The sequence below is a fragment of the Hypomesus transpacificus genome, chromosome 26 (assembly GCF_021917145.1).
Source record: "Hypomesus transpacificus isolate Combined female chromosome 26, fHypTra1, whole genome shotgun sequence".
Lineage (NCBI taxonomy): Eukaryota > Metazoa > Chordata > Actinopteri > Osmeriformes > Osmeridae > Hypomesus > Hypomesus transpacificus.
The window spans coordinates 1180449-1196688 of NC_061085.1; the positions used below are offsets into that span (position 1 = coordinate 1180449).

The window sequence follows — 16240 nt, forward strand, 5'->3', positions numbered from 1 at the left end:
GTGTGTGGGAAAAGGTTTTGCACATGCAAAATAATTTTCAGATGCAAAACATTTTTACAGATGCAAAACCTTCTTACACATGGAAAATATTATTGTCCCTCATTTGACTCCAAAGCATACTCCATTTGTGTTTTTGCTTGGGTTTGAGTTTGCCTATGAATTATGTAGTTGTTCTCTCGTTTGTGGGTCTCAGAACATCAAAGGTTCAGGCAGGAGGACTCAGTATAGTATTTACTTGATACTTTATTTCACACGGTACAATACATCATTGTAATACTTGAATTTGGCAAATGGTTCTGCTTGCCGCGGCTTCCTGCCGCACCCAACGGAGACACCGTCTCGACATCCGAGCAGAGAGCAGCGATGCATTCCCCCTACGAAAGGAACACACAGAACCAAGGGTGGAGGCCGGGAAGGTGGAGGCAGGAGATTAACAGAGAGCAACCTGTGTCGCACTAAGCAATGCAGAGTGTAGCGATATCCTGATTAAATAGCCCGCCCTGCTAAGGTGTGCCCCGACCAGTGTTGGGGGTAACGCGTTACTGTAATCAGATAACATTTGTCTAACGCAGTAATGAAACGCATTACTGTTGATAACTTCAGTAATTAAAGTACAGTTACTAATACAAAAATCGTTACTTGCATTACTGCGATTTGCATATCGGGAGAAAAAACTACAAATCAAACTTCCCTTTACAGTATGTGTGTTTGCGTAACATTCGTCACTTGACTTAGCCCCTGAGTTCAGGAGGCGAAACAAGAATGGCAGAGCCGCTTAGGACGTCTTTTGAGGGATGGGGGTATGCACATTACTTAGTATTAGTTGCGCGAAAGGACAAAAACGTAACTGTAAAATCAGTGTTGGGGTAGTTACTCAGAAAAAGTAACTAGTTACAAGTTACTAGTTACTTCTGAACATTTCACTTCACTACTAATTACTTTACTTGAATTTTTTTTAAGCGAATGGACAAACATCATGGCCCTTTCATCACTTTATTTTTCAATTTTCAATAAAGGGCATCTCTTAGCCTTTCCACATAGTGTATTGTAATTGTAAATTGTACATGTAAAACAAAATGTCATATAAAACTCAGCCATTCACTTGAACGAACATTAACCCTGTCCACATTGTCTGACCAAAGAAATATGCCTCACTTTAAAATCTCATTGAGTTGACAGCAGTTGAAAGTCACCTCTCGTCTGTACATAGAGTGCATTTTACTGTAATATTTTTGTCCTTTCGAGCAACAAAGTTAAAATAATGAGAATATCGCCACTGGCTGAACCCTCCTGTGTCCGTCTCATCCATTTTCCCGCTTCCCTCCTTCTACGCCAACCTAGTATCAATTATGTGATACTGGGTTGTCAATGTCTACGCACCAGCAGCTACGTCACTCAAATCGGTCTCTGTGGTAACGGTGCCCAGACAAGCAAGCACACAGGCAAGCATGCAAGCGCCACTAAAAGAGAACTTTTCAGACTGGCAAAAATGGCTTCGGTAACGCAGGAAAGCGTGTTCCTGAGCTCTCGTAAAGTAGTGTAGTTACCAATATTTTGAGTGTAATGCGTTACTTTACTTCGTACCTATAATAGTGATATCGTTACTGTAATCTGTTACTTTGTAACTCGTTACTACCCCCAACACTGTGTACAATGTCCATTGTGCCCATGCCGAAAACACCTCTCCACTGCCGCGAACACAACCTCAAATCTGTCTAAGCATCTTCAACATGCTAACTCAACACTAGTAGCTAAAGATTCCCGGACCTTGAGTGACGCTGACACAGATAAATTGTTGCTGTTGCCGACATCAGCCAAGCAGCCACGACTTGACTTTCAACAGCAGGTTACCAAAGCAGAGATAAACAGGCTTGTAGCAACATACATAGTATAGGAAATGTTGCCATTTAAAGTTTTAAGCTGTATTTTATTTTGATACATTTTGTTTACTGCCAGTCCTGTAGCATTGTTATGCTTGACAACTTTTAGGTTGATGTTAACAACTTTTTTGTCAGCTTTGTGGTATTAAAAAGCATAAAAAAGAGATCAGTCCTCATTATAATAAGAATTTGAGTTGATTTGGGCACATATATTGTTATTTGGCAAGTGCATCTCAGGCGATGTTACGGAGTAATCCAAAAGTAATGTAACTAGTAGTGTAACTAGTTACTTTCAGCAGTGAGTAATCTAGTAAAGTAAAGTATTACTTTTAAAAGTAACTAGTAATGTGTAATCTATTTTTTTGAGAAACTAGCCCAACACTGGCCCCGACTGCGTGATATGACGAGTTGCTTAGTGTCGCGCTACTAGTGATGCGCTATGTCTTGCGTCCCCTGCATGAACCGGCTCCTCTTGATTATCATGACTTTGAAAATCAGTCATCCATTTTTTATTCACAGAAATAGTTTTACGTTTTCAACTCTATTTAGCAACCAAAATGATCATGTTATGACCTATGCGGGCAGTGTTATGGTTTGATTAATTTTGGAAGTACCATCCTAGAGTGCACCACATTTACTTCGCCCAGGGTTAGGGGCAAGGTATTTGGTAAACTTCTATAAATCTCATCTGTAGATTATTAAAACATCTGTCAGATTAGACAGGAAGTATGGCTGCATAGCTATTTTCATGTACAGGGAAGTTCTCCAGACATGTTCTATGTAGAAAGTATGTTTTTTTTTTAATCCATTTGAAATTCCGGTGTAAGGTTGCAAAAGGACACATATTTGTAGGGTGTACAAGTGCCACTGTACAGGTTACCATCTGTTCAATGCTAACCTGCTTCCTGTCTCTTAATTCTCAGAGTTTTTATATTTGACAAGGACTAAATGTGAAAACTGACAGTAGAGACCGATCTTATTCTCTGTGAAGCGACCTCTATGAACTAATGCCCTTTTCATTGTGGCTTCCAAACTAGAATTTGTCGTGAATTATTCCGCAATCTTGCAAATGTATTTGTTACGCTATGTATCAGGAAATGGACCAGTGACCTGCAAAACATAATCATGAAACTGACATATACACAGCCATTAAAACACACTGTCATCCTCAGCCTAAGATTATACATGTTTTCTGTTTCAGATTCTGGATGTGTGCAACGTGATGGTGGTTGTGTCTCGGTGGTATGGGGGTATTCTTCTTGGGTCGGATCGTTTCAAGCACATTAACAACTGTGCGAGAAACATCCTGGTCCAGGAAGCTTGCTTCTCCTCCCAGGTCAGATACTCGTCCCCCTGGTATTGGTATCACAATATATTCATCAGGATTGCACCATCAGTTTTTACATCTCAGATTTTCCTTATGTTTTTCTCGCTATTATGTACTTCAGTGAGAATGGAGATGTGGGCACTGCCTTGTGAACAATTTTTGAACAGAGTGAACATTTTAATCTACATAAACACATTTCAGTGTTTCCTACGGAATATAAATCTATTTGTGGCAGGGAAGGGGGGGGGGGGGGGGTGGGGGTGTTCATATCAGACCGGGGGGGGGGTCATAATAATTCCTTTGTTAATAATTAATTACACAGAACTTTATCATATTAAATATAAATCCAAAATGATTCACACCTTCACAAAATTAACAACAACAAACTAATCATTTCTACATATGCAGGTAGCAACACTAGTGCTAAACAACTATTTAACTGGTTGTCTCCATGACGCTGGGTAAGTAGCTAGCTCCTGAGACTTCTCACCAAAAGAACGAAGGGGAACCTTTGATTAAGACATGTTGGTAGGTACCTAGCGAAAAGTAGCCTCAACTTTCCTAGGACTTTAGCTACGGCACTAATGCTGAAGGCTCGCTGATATAGCTGTCGGTCTTACTAGAACGGCGTATGTATGCATCGTTGCTAACGTGTGCTGACGTTGTGACTGTGTGCGTATGTGAGAAAGAGAGACGGAGGGAGAGCAGGGAAAGAAAATGCAGCTGAACAAATACGCTGTGTGTTTTAACCCAAATAGTGCTAAAAAAAATTTTTTTATGAAACGCAATATGTGGTGGCTGGTGTTGATTCTGTGGCGCACTGCCACAAATTAGTCTATGTGTGGGAAACACTGCATTTATTTTGTATTAGTCATTGTGTGAGGCTTGTTTTTCAACAATGGACTCTATTTTAAGAATTGTAAATGTTGAATTTTGCCTGAATTTATCCTATTTACCTATTTATAACAGGATGTAATGTTTACCTCTTTATTTGGTCAATGACTGTCTTTTACACTGAATTACTCATTGTTTTTATATACTATAGAGTTTAGTTATTGTTTACTCATAAAGATCAGTAAGTGATTTTTAAATCTGGCCTACTTTGGGCCTATAAATACCGTCACTTATTATTGGATGGCAAGGTTCCCCGTTAACATAATTGATGTGAATTGAAGGCTAATTCATACACAATGGCAATTCAAAGGGCTTTACAAATTAGCCGAAGTGTAAGTATAGTGTGTATTTATTAAAACAAACATATAATTATGTGTAAAATAATGACATTTATTAGTTGCAAAATTATAAAGGAGGCAAATATTCAATTTTAAATTAGAACGGACAAAAACGGTATAACTACTTATTTTGCGCAAACATGTCAGCTCTCAATTGTGTGTATGAGTGCTCTTGGGTGTGCGTAAATTCTGTTCTTATCAAAGAACAAATCCCAAATAAGAAGACATTGATTATGCGAGAATCTTTGTGAAAACGTCTTAAGTGGGATTTAAGAACAAATTAATTCTTAAGAACATTTTGTTAGTGAGGCCCATTGATAATACTAAAATAATTGGAGTATATTTAGCTGAGAAAATATATATATTGCTCAATAATAATTCATTTATTATAAATTTATATAAAATAATAAAAATCAATTTTGACCATGTGACACTGTTCTCGTAACACTGTCCGTGTAACAAATACGCCATTGGAGTTATTGTTCATGTTTGAACCTTCGTAATATGCAAATTAATATTAAGCTTATATACTTGCATAGTTTAGCAAACACCATTTCACGAAGAGCTATCAAGGTTCATCATTATCCTTTTTTTACAGTTTTTAATTGGAACTCGTGCCCATTTTTATACTCAACCCCTGCTATCACATTGTTCTTGTTTTACAGGATGACTCACCCAAACGAGGAGCAAATAGCAAGAAGCAAAAAATCAAGAAGACAAATTAAACATAATCCATGCCTTCATCACCTCCCTTTTGGACTACTGCAATGGAGTGCTGTCCAGGGTATCCAACAAAGCACTGAACAAGCTTCAGCATTTGTAGAACTTTTTAAGAGCCAGAGTTCTTACCCAGACCAAGCCGTGGCAGAAGATCATCCCCACCCTCATCCACCTTTACTGGCTCCAGATCAAGTCCTTCATTATGATGAGAGTTAAATAATGGCCAAACAACCAAACCTTTTCCCCACGGTTTAAAGGAAGAGGGGGAAACTGAACAGAGTATTAACTAGTGGTGGGCATAGATTAATTTTTTAAATCTAGATTAATCTCACTGTAATCTTGGCGTTAATCTAGATTAAAATAGCTCATTTGAATTCCGCCGAAGGCATTCAGAATATGTGTGCTACCCAAATAATGACTAAAAGTAAGTCTTTGAGAACGGGTTTCTCAAGCCAGGTGGTGCATTAGACCAGGGGCTCATCTCCTGTTTCCAAAATGCATCACAAAGTGCTTGAGAAAGCTGTTCTACTATGATAATTGTTGATAAAAATAAATTATGTTCAATAAGATGTACTTGTGTTTATTAACTGTTTATTAGATTAGTTAGCTTGGCTGATAGAGCTGTGCTGACGGGCTTGCCTCGGTTGCACTCAAACATAGTAGTTTGACGACGACTCTTCCCCCTGTGGTACATAAGTGCTTGGCCTGGCATCTTCCGCATTAGCTAAGGGATGCTTTGCGTTTAGGTGGTATTTGACACTGGAAGAACTCCTACGGTAAACTAATTCCGCGTAGCACAAGGTGCAAACAACCTTAGTCTTGTCGAGGTTTCCATTGGGAAGCTTCTTAAAAATACAATTTCCCTGAAGCAAACCAGGAGGCTTCATAGCTGCATCCATGTTAGCACGTCACGTTTGATGTAGTAATTTCATACACAAGGCATACAAACAGGTTTGAAGACTCGTTCTCGCCCCCTACAGTGCAATTCGGCTAGGTATACATCCGTGCTAAAATATCAAGGTGAAAGTCATCATAGCTTTCGTAGTATAGACCCAGCTCCCAACCCAACTTTGAGAATAGATTAACGGCAATATTTTCTTTGTTGCGCTATATGAGAGTCTCACGTTAACGCAGCACGTTAACACCGATAATGTCCCACCACTAAAAAAAGTATAACCATTTCTCCCTCATTCAGGTTTATGCCATTTATTATATTTCATTAGTGCATCAGAACATGTTTTGGTGCAACAAACAAACTCAGAGACATTACACACAAGTGTGTGTCCAATCCACATACTGTGACACATACACATTGCATTCAAGTGAGGTCTCAAGTATTGCTAATTATCACACAATAAAACAGTAAGCCTGTCTAATTCCCAATCAGACCAGGAGGTCAGTGACTGAGGGCAGTAACTCTGTCAACTCGAATTGAATGTTTGATGTCCGAGACACAGGGTTGCCACGGATATCAAGTCGGGTCAGTTTAGTGCAGGAAGTTAGAGGCTGAAGATCAGAAATCTTGAAAATGCCTGCACAATGTGGTCAAAGAAAACATGTACATCTTTTCTTCACTAAAAAAAAACAAGAACACAATGTGACATTCACCTAACATTTGAACCTTTTCCAAAATATTCCTGCATGTGAAATGATTTTAATTTGAGTGTTGATGTACGGTTTTGTCTTGTATGTCTTCTTTTTCAGTTGTTCTTGCTATGGACTAAAGCTTTAAATTTAATTCCCAAACAATTTGTGAGTTGAGACAAGTGAATTAATGAGAAGAACTTTACATAAGGATACGGTTGTTCTTTAAGGACACTTCCTCCAGTTTGTGGAGATGATTTAGGCCTTCAAGTTCCTCAATTGCGTTATCATCAGCATCCAAAACCTGTAACAGAGACGGAATTGGTACAATGACAAAATCAAAATTTGTCAACAAAAAAAACTACCGGTTCTTAATCCCATTTGTGAGAAAATGCCTCTTCAGGTCCTAAACTGACTGGAAATATCAGAATATATATCAAGGTTGTCCAATGCATGGTTGCTGTCCCAATGCTAGAGGGAGAACAACTTAAACTGTAAATGAACAACAACCAACAACAAATGTACACAACATTTTGAAAAATTATCCAAAGACTCGTACCCAAACACACGGTCGGCAGATGAACGAAACATTGGTCCAAAGACACGATCGGGAGGTGAACAATTTGTTCCTTCTTTCAGGTAACAGTCTTTGGATCATCTTTCATGTGACCTGCATAGGCTCAGTACTGGTAGCTAGAGGAAACAGAAATGATTTGTTCATTTCCCGACTGGGTCTTTGGGTACGAGTCTTTGGATAATTTTTTCACGTGACCTGCAAAGGCTCAGAAGAGGAAACAAAGTATTTGTTTACCTCATTCACTTTCGTGTGACTAGGTTTAGTAGGACGTGAATGATATTCTTTCACAACTAATAATTACAGGTTTTGATATTTTAACCTTTTTGTACTTTACTTACAGTTCAGTGCAGTGTAATTGTTTGCTGTGATAATTAAATGTAGTGTGATAATAAATGACCATTTCAAATCATACAAACTGTCATGATGCATTATTTTAATGCGGGAATTTTTCTTTTAAAATAGTATCTGCTGGTTTACATGCACTAACATATTCATGAGAATATGATAAATGTTTGCAGTGGACTTATTTAGGCCAGGGAATTGGCTATAAAATGTTGAGCAACCCCCCCCCCCCACCACCCGTTCAAAATGAACAAATGACTCAAAAAACTGAATGAGATTCAAAGAACCGAGTCAGTAAAATGATCCGAACTTCCCATCACTACCTAGTACACGCGCTAGTGAAGTATACAAGCTGAACATCTTCTGAAAAAGTTATGTTGCAAATTTGCCGAGTGTCACGGTGAGGGGAAAAGTATGACCAGAGGACTAATCAGAGTGAAGGGGCTGGGATGTGTTCCCATGATGTGTGAATTGCTTTAAAAAATGTCAAAATGCTAATCCGAACACACTCCGTTGGATTATAAAAAGGACACCTGTGACATTTCAGAGTGCCCGGTTCTTGAAATAACCATCGGAAACTACGATACACAAACAGACAGATGCACACATAGAGGTTCCTGGAATTAATAGAGAGGTAGTGGCGGCCTATCCCAGTTTCATAATTAAAGGTCCCATGAAATGAAATGTTCACTTTAGGAGGTTATTTAACAATAATATGAGTTCCCCTAGCCTGCCTTTGGTCCCCCAGTGACTAGAAATTTCAATAGGTGTAAACCAATCCCTGGGTATTCTTCTCCACTTTTGAGAAAATGAAAGCTAAAACGCTTGGTTTTAAAAATACTGGTTTTATGACGTCATAAAACCGAAGGTTACCTCCCTTTCTCTGCTTTGCCTGCACAGAGAATTTGGCCCACCAATGAGAAAATGAGCTACGACCGTGCGAGCGCGATATTGGTTTTCCTCGAGACATCATGGCTTGCAAACAACCGAAGCATGGCAGTTAGCCCCGCTTCTTTTTTCCTCATAGCATTCAAAGCAACAGACACAGAAACAGCACATCCTGAGGAAAGCTCATTATTGTGGGACTGCTCGTGGTGGCTGTAATTCTGCACCAAGGCTGAATTTCGGGAAAGAGACTTCAGATACAGTATTAGGGGACTACTAAGGCCTATATAAAAGCATCCAAAAACACCATGTCATGGGACCTTTAAGCGAAAATGTAAACACTTCAAATATCTCTGTTGTGTTTTGCACCCTTGCCAAGCATATCTCACTCCCACATTGACTCGTTAGCTAAAGACATCACTGTAGCTGTTAGTCCTCGCCAAAATTGACTGACATATTCAAGTGCTTGTTGTGAAAACAATGTATAACATATGAAATCTAGCTAGCTAAAGTTAGCCCTAGTGCTAATTATGTAAGATAGGTTGGCTTGCTAGACTAACCTTGTAGCTACTGTAACGTTATTACAGTACCAGGGACTCTTGACAACGTAGAGATAATTGTTTTCAGCATTTGATGAGCAAAGTGGCTCATCATGAAACGTTAACTTGGTGAGGCAAAAACGGTGCACTGTCAGAATTATTTCTGACAGCAAAATTACTGTAAAAACACTCAACTAGAATAGATAATAGATTGGATAAGTGTCAACCCCCTAAATTATTATTTCATGAATTCACATTTGACAGTCTAGTGGGTTTAATCTTTATCAATTTAAAACACTTAAAATTAGCAGTGCCCGTCCTTCAATGAAACTGTCAACAACAGTGGCTTGAGCCACACATTAAATGACCTGCCAGTCTCATCAGAGCCTCAACTTAAATCTGTTGTATGACTTAAATCATACTGTACGTGTATATAATTCATACCTCCAGGCACTGCAACATGGCAAATTGTGGAGGCAAGCTGATCAGCTGATTGGAGGACAGGTTGATATGAGTAACCAACAGCAGCTGGTCCAGGTGACACAAAGTAGTCAGATTCTGTCAAGGTGATAAAAAGAGTAAGACATTTAAATCAGATGTTTCCAAAAGGTGGAGAATACTAAAAGCTGACACATACAGTGCCCTCCAAAAGTATTGGAACAGTGAGGCCAATTCCTTTATTTTTGCTGTAGACTGAAAACATTTGGGCTTGACATCAAACGATGAATGTGAAACCAGAGATCAACGTTTCAGCTTTTATTTCCAGGTATTTACATCAGGATCTGATGCACAAATTAGAAAATATCACCTTTTTGTTCGAACCCACCCATTTGTCACGTGAGCAAAAGTATTGGAACATATGACTGACAGGTGTGTTTTGTTGCCCAGGTGTGTCCTATTACATACATTATTCAATCAATAAATACCACTGAATGTCTACACTCAGGTTCAGATTGGGTAAGATAGGTTTTGTCTATGCAGACTGTATTCAGAGGTGAAAACAACATGAAAACCGGAGCGCTGTCTTTGGGTGAAAAACAAGCAATTGTGAGTCTTAGAGAAGATGGAAAATCAATCAGAGCCATTGCAGAAACATTGGCCATAGCCAGTACAACCATTTGGAATGTCCTGAAGAAGAAGAAAACTACTGGTGTACTAAGTAACAGACGTCGAACAGGTAGACCAAGGAAAACATCAGCAGTTGATGACAGAAACATTGTGAGAGCTGTAAAGAAAGACCCTAAAACAACTGTTAGTGAGATCAGCAACAACCTCCAGATGGCAGGAGTGAAGGTATCACTATCTACTGTTCGCAGAAGACTTCATGAACCAAAGTACAAGGGCTACACCAGAAGATGCAAACCACTCATTAGCAAGAAGAATAGGAAGGCCAGGCTGGAATTTGCCAAAAAGTACAGAGATGAACCTCAAAAATTCTGGGACAAAGTTTTATGGACTGATGAGACAAAGATTAACTTTTACCAAAGTGATGGAAAGGCTAAAGTTTGGAGAAAGAAAGGAACTGCTCATGATCCCAAACACACAAGCTCATCTGTGAAACACGGTGGAGGTAATGTCATGGCTTGGGCTTGCATGGCTTCTTCTAGGACGGGCTCATTAATCTTCATTGAGGATGTAACACATGATGGCAGCAGCAAAATGAACTCGGAAGTCTACAGAAACATTTTGTCTGCCAATTTAAGGAAAGATGCAACCAAACTGATTGGCAGAGCCTTCATCATGCAGCAAGATAACGACCCAAAACACACTGCCAAAACAACAAAGGAGTTCATCAGGGGCAAGAAATGGAAGGTATTAGACTGGCCAAGTCAATCTCCAGACTTAAACCCTATAGAGCATGCATTTTACCTGCTTAAGAGGAGACTGAAGGGAGGAACCCCACAAAACAAACAACAACTGAAAGAGGCTGCAGTGAAAGCCTGGGAAAGCATCAAAAAGGAAGAATGCAAAAGTTTGGTGACGTCAATGGGTCACAGACTTGCTGCAGTTATTGAAAGCAAAGGATTTGCAACTAAATATTAAGTCTTATTCACTTAAATATGTTTTAAGTATATCTGTTCCAATACTTTTGCTCACATGACAAATGGGTGGATTCAAACAAAATGTGATATTTTCTTAGTTGTGCATCAGATCCTGATGTAAATACCTGGAAATAAAAGCTGAAACGTTGATCTCTGGTCTCACGTTCATTATTTGATGTCAAGCCCAAATGTTTTCAGTCTACAGCAAAAATAAAGGAATTCGCCTCACTGTTCCAATACTTTTGGAGGGCACTGTATAAACTTAGGTGAACTGACCTTGTCAGAGATACTGAAGACACGGACTTCTGCATACTCCATCTTAAGAATTGTGTTTTCAATCATAAACTTGCTGCACAGGTCACTGTAGTATGCAGAGCGCGTGGAGTCCACTACCTATGTGAGACAGACAGAACATATAATGTATAAAACATTGGGAGCCCCTGGTTTTTCCATAAAATAGACGGACAAGGAGAATCTACCTAAAAACTATGATCCTTTTTTAATGTAACCTGTTAAAATCCCCTTTAATCAGTGTACATTAAGGAAATGAATAGGTTAACATTTGCCTAAATACATTTACAAACACATGGATTGTGTATGCATGCCATTCAGAATGTAAATGGGCATGACAAAAGATTAATATGCCTTTGAATGAATTATGGTAAAGATTTCAGGAATTACCATGTCAAGAACCTCGACACTGATGTATTGTTTTAGTTTTTTTTAAACACTCAATAGTTTCCAATGTGCAGGGCTCGACATTAAGGCTTGTCCACTTGTCTGGGACAAGTGGATTTTTTTGTAAAGCCAGTGGAAGAGAAATGTACTTACATTTACATTTATTCATTTAGCAGACGCTTTTATCCAAAGCGACTTCCAAGAGAGAGCTTTACAAAGTGCATAGGTCACTGATAATAACAATAAGATAGCCCCAAAGCATTGCGGGTAGCCAAAAACAAGAAGTACACATTGTGAACAACCAAAAAATAAGTGCTAAAGGGAAGAAACCATAAGAGCATGTAGTTAAGCAAGTTACAATTACACACTTGCCCCACTGGACAACACAAACAAAATAAAATGCCATGTAACTTATGTTACGTTATGTGCCACTTATTATTTTACATATTTTATTTTTCCGAATTTTGCATTAGCAAATTACAAAATCTCTCTGTCCCAAGATCTCTACAGACCGTGCAGCTAATTTAATCCTCAACACTTGAAAGGGGAATTATTTACTGTGTTGTCTCAGTTACACTTTCAGGGCTTGGAAATACTGTGACTTGCTAAAGTAGGCAAATGGCTTGTAGAACATAACATTTCATAATAATTTCAGTAAATCAAGCAGCGCTGCAAGACCCAGTGAAATGTTATATCAAACCAACGTTAGCTAGCATCGCTAACGACATTGGCTAACTCAACTTCGGTAGGCTATCCTCAGTATTTGCAAGCTAGCTAAACTTATACTATATCTAAAATAATTTTGTAGACATAACAATGGATTTTGCCACTAAATCTTGGTGTTAACTTTTAATTTGTTCTACAAATTCCCCTTTCTACTCAGCAGAGGCTGATTTACCAAGGGATCCTTTAAAAGGTGTGTACCGTATTTCTTCGAATGAAGAACGCGTTTTTTATTAAATAACGTTAATTTTTGGTGCAGCGTTTATTCGACGGGGGCGTTTATTAGAGGGCGGTGTTTAATTAGTAAGAGAGATTTTGTGAATTGTAGCTGCAGTGCAGCCATAGACAACTTTGTTGCTGGCATTGTGACAAATGAATTATGCAGCTAAAAACACAGGGCTCTTTTAATACTGCTGACCTCCTCGTCTATTCTTTGTTTGTCTCTGAGTGCGGCAACTCCCTTTCTCATAGGTTATCAATTAGGTGTCCGTTGGTAGTACAACTGTTTCAAATACAAATGTTCTACATTGTGTAGAAATCTGAAACAGCATGCCGAAACGTTCATACACGTTAGCTTACAAACAGAAAGCCGTGCCGAAAGTTATGTACATGTGTAATAAATACTGGGGTTGAATTTAACCAATTAAATAACAATTTTCAGATTTTTTTGGTGCGGCGTTTATTTTAGGGTGGCGTTTATTCGAAGAAATATGGTACTTTACAGTTGAATATCAGCTGATATTTAACTACGTACATTTAACCGATACAAATGCTGCCAGCAGGCGGAAACTCTTAAGAGAGCATCTACGCCTTGGTGGGACCTGTCCATGGTGCTGGAGGCTGTGTGTAAGCCTTCGTTCTAATCGATCAACAGCATACCCTTGAACTTCGCTTCTCTCAAGATGAGCTTACTCCTTGTGTTGATTACGGCTAAGCGATTGACTGACATCTGCACTTTGTCCCCACACGTGGACTGCCAGATAAGCATTTGTGCCAAAAGTCATCAGTCGTTTGTTAAGGGCACATAGTTGCGAACTGAAAGTGTTCGTTTCCCCTCCGCATAGTGGAGGAGAGGAAGATTGGTTGCATAGGTTATGTCCAGTATGCAATCGTTAGCATTAATTTGACTTACAGTTTGTGCGCATTTTCAATGTGCAGGCAGTTGACGTCAGTAAACACATGAATTTCCAACCATCCATCGTCAACCGCTTATCCGGAGTCGGGTTGCGGGGGGAGTAGCTCCAGCAGGGGGCCCCAAACGTCCCTATCCCGAGCCAAATTAACCAGCTCCGACTGGGGGACCCCGAGGTGTTCCCAGATCAGTGTGGAGATATATAATCTCCACCTAGTCCTGGGTCTTCCCCAATGCCTCCTCCCAACTGGACGTGCCTGGAACACCTCCCTAGGGAAGCCACTGAAGGTCACGGACCGATGATGACAGGAAGACCACATCATCTGCAAAAAGCAGCAATAAAATCCCCAGCCCACCAAACCGCAACCCTTCCCCACCCAAACGACGCCTCGATATCCTGACCATGAATATCACAAACAGGACTGGTGACAAAGCGCAGCCCAACACAAAATTCAATGATCTATTACTGAAAGTATCCATATCCATTTATATTGTCATTATGTTAGCTAGCCAGTATTCTATCCATAAAAAACTTTTAAAGCAGCTGATTCAATGTTATGCCAGCAGTCAGCACCGCTAACTTGGCCATATTGGTTGTAAAAGCGAATTTTTCCCGATCCTTTTCACCAAGTTGAAGCACTCTTGCGCCACCAAAGGGTCAAAGTTGGAGGTTTAGTGTTTCCGCTATGTTGACTTGATGTTGACTAAATTTCTGCCGCCATGGTATCAGAAATATGGCTTTACAAAATGTTAGGCCGTCTATCAGCCGTAATTGTTAGAGTGCATGTCGGAGAATAGCACGGACACTAGCTTCACAGCGCAGATGAGATTGCGTGTGTGCGTCCTTGAGAACTATAAGTCGTATAACTTATGTTGTCAGTTCATTTAAGCCTGTTATTGTATTAGTCTGTGGTTCTTGCAAATTTCAATGAAGTTAACTGGTGATTTTCATTGTTTGTATTCTTCCCCTGCTAGTGAAATTGCACGTCTGTTGATTCGATAGCGATTGCTGCCCTTGCTCACGTTTGTATTTTAGGTGCATTATTATGCTGAAGTAGTTTTAATTAATAAATAGTGGGTATATTTTTATTATTTGCTACAGAATGCTTAGCCTATCATGATCAAATGAAGCAGATGGTGTACATGCTTCGGAGTGGCCTACCTTATTGATAGGCTAGGCCACTGACCATTTACAATAAGTTGTTACGTCAATTATTAATTGGCAGCATTTATGCCATTTAGAATATACTTTATGAGTGTAAGGTGTCTAAGTAGGCCAACTATTTCTTTAGGGGAAATAGGATGAAAATATGTGCAATATTACATTAGCTATTAGACATTAGCAGAGATTAAGATCCGACCAAGCCTCACAAAAGTTATCACATCGATGTGATTTTCGAAACTAATTGTCCGGTAAAGCCAATCAAAATCAGCAGCAGAGTTGCTTCCAAACAGGAAGTTGCAGCATACCTCAGCAACTCCTACCTCAGCAACTACCTCAACATCAAACTTGGTACGTCAACTCTGAACCCTCTTCTGAAGATGTCCCACATGTTTTGCTGTCATGTGACCACTGGGAGTGGCTGAAGGAAGCAAAAATTTATTTTGGCTAAAAACAGCTTTTGGCTAAAATGTGCTTGTCTTAAGTGATTCCTTTGTCTCTTGATATCGTGGGAAATCCCAAGTCGGACAAATGGGAAAGTGTGATACTAGTCAAATTGTTCAAGTTCAAGTCTTTTATTTGTCAGGTACACAGAACAACACAAGGTCAGACTGGGCACTGAAATTCTTAAGACAAGACAACGCAAGCACCTGGCATAACATATAAGTACACAGAACATAATTAACATATAAGCTGAGCTTAAATAAGTGAAACTTCCTAAATATACAGATAGCAATAAATAATCGACAATACTAACCCTATAACTAAAACTTCCTAAATATACAGGTAACAATAAATTATACACTGTACTAACCCTAAATGCACATAAAACCTATTACAACTCAATATCCTATTCTAACCTGGGTGGAGTACAGTACAATAGTGCAAAAATTGCAGATCAGTGACTAAGTCAATGACCATACAGGAGCCTGGTCGCGAGGTACAGTGAGGTACAGTAGTGCAATGTTACTGATAGTGCAACCAGTAGCTGAAAGTGAGAGTGTATAAGTGACTAGTGTGCAGTGAATCAATGTCCATATCAGTGTCCATTCAGAAGCCTGATGGCCCTTGGGTAGAAACTGTTGTCCAGTCTGCGTGTGCGCGACCGGATGCTGCGGTAACGCCTGCCAGAAGGCAACGGGGTAAAGAGACTGAAAGATGGGTGGTTACAGACTCTTAGAATCCTGCCAGCTTTCCTGAGGCAACGTGTGTGGTAGGTGTCCTGTAGGGCTGGGAGCTTCCTGCCGATGATGAACTCAGCAGAACGGACCACACTTCGAAAGGCCTTGCGGTCCCTGTCTGTGCAGCTCCCATACCACACTGTAATACAACCAGTCAGAATGCTCTTCATAGTGCATCTGTAAAAGTTAGTGAGGATGACTGAGTCCATACCAAACTTCTTCTGTCTCCTCAAGAA

The 16240-nt window shown here is 39.6% G+C and overlaps 2 protein-coding genes across 6 annotated transcripts in view; one reads left to right on the forward strand and one right to left on the reverse strand.

Annotated features, from left to right (window-relative positions):
• impact (impact RWD domain protein) overlaps positions 1 to 5727 on the forward strand; it is a 79608-nt gene extending 73881 nt beyond the window's left edge. For 2 of the 4 annotated variants that reach the window (XM_047049408.1, XM_047049407.1), the window contains 2 exons: positions 3082 to 3216; positions 5105 to 5727. In XM_047049408.1, the coding sequence (XP_046905364.1) occupies positions 3082 to 3216; positions 5105 to 5164 (195 nt within the window). In that variant the 3' untranslated portion in view covers positions 5165 to 5727. Of the gene's footprint in view, positions 1 to 3081; positions 3217 to 5104 lie in introns of those variants that run through there. The other 2 variants (XM_047049409.1, XM_047049410.1) reach the window with 2 other exon arrangements.
• A 622-nt stretch (positions 5728 to 6349) lies between these two features.
• Positions 6350 to 16240, reverse strand: part of rabggta (Rab geranylgeranyltransferase subunit alpha) — a 92190-nt gene continuing 82299 nt past the window's right edge. For both annotated transcript variants that reach the window (XM_047049414.1, XM_047049413.1), the window contains exons 14-17: positions 11405 to 11521; positions 9531 to 9644; positions 6960 to 7047; positions 6350 to 6691 (exon numbers count right to left, since the gene is read on the reverse strand). In XM_047049414.1, coding sequence (XP_046905370.1) covers positions 6543 to 6691; positions 6960 to 7047; positions 9531 to 9644; positions 11405 to 11521 — 468 coding nt within the window. In that variant the 3' untranslated portion in view covers positions 6350 to 6542. The remainder of the gene's footprint in view (positions 6692 to 6959; positions 7048 to 9530; positions 9645 to 11404; positions 11522 to 16240) is intronic.